Source organism: Phoenix dactylifera, unplaced genomic scaffold (assembly GCF_009389715.1).
Source record: "Phoenix dactylifera cultivar Barhee BC4 unplaced genomic scaffold, palm_55x_up_171113_PBpolish2nd_filt_p 000886F, whole genome shotgun sequence".
Taxonomy (NCBI): domain Eukaryota; kingdom Viridiplantae; phylum Streptophyta; class Magnoliopsida; order Arecales; family Arecaceae; genus Phoenix; species Phoenix dactylifera.
Window position 1 is genome coordinate 118,922 of NW_024068249.1, and position 5,057 is coordinate 123,978.

The 5,057-nt window shown below is 38.2% G+C and overlaps 1 protein-coding gene across 1 annotated transcript; it reads left to right on the forward strand.

The window, feature by feature from the left end:
* Positions 1-543: 543 nt before the first annotated feature.
* On the forward strand, positions 544-3,146 carry LOC120107521. Its single transcript, XM_039120819.1, has 4 exons — positions 544-1,031; positions 1,215-2,722; positions 2,832-2,899; positions 3,135-3,146. Exons 1-4 carry the CDS (start codon positions 544-546, stop codon positions 3,144-3,146), a joined length of 2,076 nt encoding a protein of 691 aa, XP_038976747.1.
* Positions 3,147-5,057: the final 1,911 nt, after the last annotated feature.

The window sequence follows — 5,057 nt, forward strand, 5'->3', positions numbered from 1 at the left end:
TCTTTAACGCTTCCATTGAATTGTTCTCAATTCAAACCTTCCTTGAACCCTTTGTTGGTTCCAATTAAATTGTTTCTTGCGAGTTCTTGTTCCCTAAGGTTATCATCGACTCCTTACTGTTTCCTGTTGTGTAGAAACATCCAAAAGGTTCTTATTTAAGAGCTCATAAGGTGAAGCTAAGTGGTAAAAGGCAAGAGGGTGGGATCATCATCAAGAAAAAGCCATAAAAGAGTGTCCACCAGAGAGAGGAGTGTGTGAGGACCTATTCTGTTTATACTAATCTTTTGATTGCAGCATACAAAGATGAGTAGTGAAGGTAGTAAACAACCAGATGTTGATATGAAGTTATGGATGAAAGCCATTGCTGATCAACTTACTAAGCTTGGTGCACGAATGAATGATTTGGAATCACCAAGCAGACTCAAACCTTTGAGGGGGCGGATGTTTGAAGAAGAAGAAGAAGAGGAGTATTCGGATGGAAGAAGTAATGGAAGGAGGCAAAGAGATGAATCAAGAAAAGACAGTCATTTGGGAAGTATTAAGATGACAATCCCTGCATTCCAAGGTAAAAATGATCCTGAATTATATTTAGAGTGGGAGAGAAAGGTTGAATATGTGTTTGAATGTCATAATTATTCCGAGGAGAAGAGGGTTAAACTAGCCATTGTTGAGTTCCATGATTATGCTAGTATTTGGTGGGATCAAATGGTGACTAGTAGACGTAGAAATGGGGAGAGGCCTATTGGTACATGGGATGAGATGAAGGCTGTCATGAGAAAAAGGTTTGTACCCAGCCACTACTATAGAGATTTGCACAGGAAATTGCAAAGTCTAACTCAAGGCTCCATGAGTGTGGAAGATTACTATAAGGAGATGGAAATAGCCATGATTAGAGCCAATGTTGAAGAAGACCGAGAGACAACTATGGCTAGATTCATTGGAGGTTTAAAGAAGGAGATAGCTGATGTGGTAGAATTGCAACATTATATAGAGATGGAGGATTTGCTGCACAAAGCTATTCTAGTGGAAAGGCAATTGAAAGCTAAGAGTACTTCCAAATTTACTACTAGTTCCTCATGGAAATCGAATTGGCAAAATAACAAATCTGTGTCAAAGCCAAAAGAAGATGCAAAGGCCAAAAATTCGATTGCTGCACCTAAAGGTAAAATGGAAACTAATTCATCCTCTAGATCTCGTGATATCAAATGTTTCAGGTGTCAAGGAGTTGGACATATTGCTTCTCAATGTCCAAACAAAAGAGCCATGATACTGCTGGATAATGGAGACATAGAGAGTGTGAGCTCAAGTGATGATGACATGCCACCATTGGAGGATTGTAGTGATGTTGAAGTTGCTGAACCTGTTGTTGGAGATGTGCTTGTTACTAGGCGTGCTCTCAACATGCAACCTAAGGCGGGTGGTAATGAGGAGCAACGTGAGCATATATTTCATACAAGATGCCATATAAACGACAAGGTATGCAGCTTAATCATTGATAGTGGGAGTTGCACTAATGTTGCTAGCACCTTGTTGGTTGAAAAATTGAGTTTGCCCACATTAAAGCACCCTAATCCATATAGACTTCAGTGGCTGAATGATTGTGGAGACATAAGGGTGACTAAGCAAGTGATGATTTCATTTTCCATCGGTAAATACAAGGATGAAGTTCTTTGTGATGTGGCACCTATGCATGCTGGACATCTACTTCTTGGGCGTCCGTGGCAATTTGATAGAAGGGTTATTCATGATGGGTACAAAAATAGATACACTCTTGTTATGAACAATCACACTATTGTTTTAACACCTCTCCAACCAACCGAGGCCTATGCTGATCAAATCAGAATTACAAGAGAGTGTAATTTGAGAGAGGAACAATTGAGCATTCAAGAAAAAGAGAGAAAAGATAAGAAAAATGAGAGTCAGCAGACGAAAGAAAAGAATAAATCAGAATCCAAAGAAGAGAAAAAAAAGAGAGTGAGTGCATTTGCAAGCAAAAGAGAGGTTGAGAGTGCCTTGTTAGCAAAAGAGCAGCTACTTGTGCTCATACAAAAGGATGTTTATTTTACTAACGAACACAATTCTTCTTTGCCTAGTATGGTTGCTTTTTTGTTACAGGAATTTGGTGATATTTTTCCAGAAGAAATTCCCCATGGATTACCTCCTACAAGAGGTATTGAGCATCAGATTGACTTAATTCCAGGTTCTTCAATCCCAAATAGACCAGCCTACAGAACAAGTCCAGAGGAAGCAAAAGAAATTCAAAGGCAAGTAGATGAGTTGCTGCAAAAAGGATTTGTGAGGGAGAGTCTTAGCCCGTGTTCTGCTCCTGTGATCTTGGTTCCGAAGAAAGATGGGACGTGGCGCATGTGTACGGACTGCCGAGCCATAAATAAAATCACTGTAAAGTATCGATATCCTATCCCTAGATTGGATGATATGCTTGATGAATTGCATGGTTCGTGTGTGTTTTCTAAAATAGATTTGAAGAGTGGATACTATCAAATTCGCATGAAAGAAGGTGATGAATGGAAAACAGCTTTTAAAACAAAATATGGTTTATATGAGTGGATGGTGATGCCATTTGGCTTATCTAATGCACCCAGCACCTTCATGAGGTTAATGAACCATGTTTTGCGTTCTTTCATTGGGAAATTTGTTGTAGTGTATTTTGATGATATTTTGATTTATAGCAAAACCTTAGATGAACATGTTAATCATTTGCATGTTGTTCTTAATGTTTTTGAGAGAAAACAAATTATATGCTAATCTTAAAAAGTGTTCATTTTGCCATGAATCTGTCGTGTTTTTGGGTTTTGTTGTAAGCTCGAAAGGAATAAGTGTGGATGAGGAGAAGGTAAGGGCAATTAGAGAATGGCCTACACCTAAGAATGCAAATGAGGTAAGAAGTTTTCATGGTTTAGCAAGTTTTTATAGAAAGTTTGTAAAGAACTTTAGTTCTATTGCTGCACCTTTGAATGAACTTGTTAAAAAGAATGTTGTGTTTAAGTGGAATGAAGTGCATGAGGAAGCTTTTAATTCATTAAAAGAAAAATTGACCAATGCACCTTTGCTTTGTTTGCCTAATTTTGATAAAGCTTTTGAAATTGAATGTGATGCATCTGGTGTTGGCATAGGGGCCGTACTAATGCAGGACTCTAAACCAATTGCTTACTTTAGTGAAAAGCTTAATGGGGGCTCATTGAATTATTCCACGTATGACAAAGAGTTGTACGCTTTGGTGAGAGCTTTGCAAACTTGGCAACACTACTTGTGGTCAAGGGAATTCATAATTCATTCTGACCATCAAAGCTTGAAGTTTCTAAGATCTCAAGGTAAGCTTCAAAAAAGACATGCCAAGTGGTTGGAATTCATTGAGATGTTTCCTTATGTAATCAAGTACAAGAATGGTAAGGAAAACAAAGTGGCTGACGCATTGTCCAGAAGGTATGCATTGCTTACTTCTTTGCAAACTAAATTACTTGGTTTTGAGTTTATAAAGGACTTATATGCTAATGATTCTGACTTTGGCCAAGTATGGGATTCTTGTTCTAAATATGCTTTTGGGGACTATTATAGGCATGATGGTTTCTTGTTTAAGAAAAATAAGTTGTGTGTGCCTGTTTGTTCCTTGCGTGAAATGCTAGTTAGAGAAAGTCATGGTGGTGGATTGATGGGACATTTTGGGATAAAAAGGACCTTAGAAATATTGCATGAGCATTTTTATTGGTCTAACATGAAGCATGATGTGCAATCGGTCTGTGATAAGTACATAGCATGTAAACAAGCTAAATCTAAAGTCATGCCCCATGGCTTCTATACACCTTTGCCTGTGTCTAATCAACCCTGGACTGATATTTCAATGGATTTCGTGTTAGGATTACCTCGATCTCAAGGTGGCAAAGATAGTATATTTGTCGTTGTTGATAGGTTTAGTAAAATGGCACATTTCATTGCATGCTCTAAAACCAATGATGCAACACATATTGCTGATCTGTTCTTTAAAGAGATAATGCGCTTGCATGGATTGCCTAGAACAATAGTAAGTGATAGGGATGTAAAGTTCCTAAGTCATTTTTGGAAAACTTTGTGGAATAAACTAGGAACAAAACTCTTATTTTCTACTGTTGCACATCCTCAAACGGATGGACAAACTGAAGTAGTAAATAGAACACTTACTACCTTGTTGCGTGCTATCATTAAAAAGAATTTGAAAAATTGGGAGAAATGCTTGCCACATGTTGAGTTTGCTTATAATAGAACTGTTCATTCTACTACTTCTTATTCTCCTTTTGAAGTTGTGTATGGCTTTAATCCTTTGACTCCTTTAGACATCTTACCTTTGCCTACTAATGAGTGTACCAATTTGGATGGTAAGAAAAAGGCGGATACTATTAGGGAATTGCATGCAAAAGTTCGAGCCAACATTGAGAGGAAGAATGAGCAATATGCAAAGCAAGCAAATAAGGGGCGTATTAAAGTTATTTTTGAACCAGGAGATTGGGTTTGGGTTCATATGAGGAAGGAGAGGTTTCCCACTCAAAGAAAATCTAAGCTGCAAACAAGAGGAGATGGACCCTTCCAAGTTCTAGAGAAGATCAATGACAATGCCTACAAGTTGGACTTGCCAAGTGAATATGGTAATATAAGTGCTACCTTTAATGTGGCTGATCTATCTTTGTTTGATGTAGGTGATGAATCTGATTCGAGGACGAATCCTTTTGAAGAGGGAGGGAATGATAGAGACGCAACCAATGATAGAGATGCAACCAGCCCATCTAAAGATCCTTTGCATGGAATTGAAGGTCCTATGACTAGGGCCAAGACTAAGAGGATGAAACAAGCTTTGGAAAGCCTAATCATAAAAATCAAAGGAAAAGAAGACCAACGTGAGATAGAGGCTGCACCTAATTGGGTCACTTTCATACAATTGGGTGAAGATGCTTTGAGTCCAACCTGAAGACAACACTTTGGAAAGTCCAAATCACATGACAAGAAGCATTCATGGGAAGGCCAACTTTCCTATTATATTTGGATTTTCGTGCATACTTTTGGGGTGA

Bases quoted from the DNA above. Each gene is read 5' to 3' on its own strand.
- LOC120107521 (XM_039120819.1), top strand. From the start codon at position 544: ATGACAATCCCTGCATTCCAAGGTAAAAATGATCCTGAATTATATTTA. The intron at 1,032-1,214 runs GCAATTGAAAGC...CAAATGTTTCAG, and splicing joins AAAGCTATTCTAGTGGAAAG to GTGTCAAGGAGTTGGACATA. The intron at 2,723-2,831 runs ATGTTGTTCTTA...TAAGCTCGAAAG, and splicing joins TGAACATGTTAATCATTTGC to GAATAAGTGTGGATGAGGAG.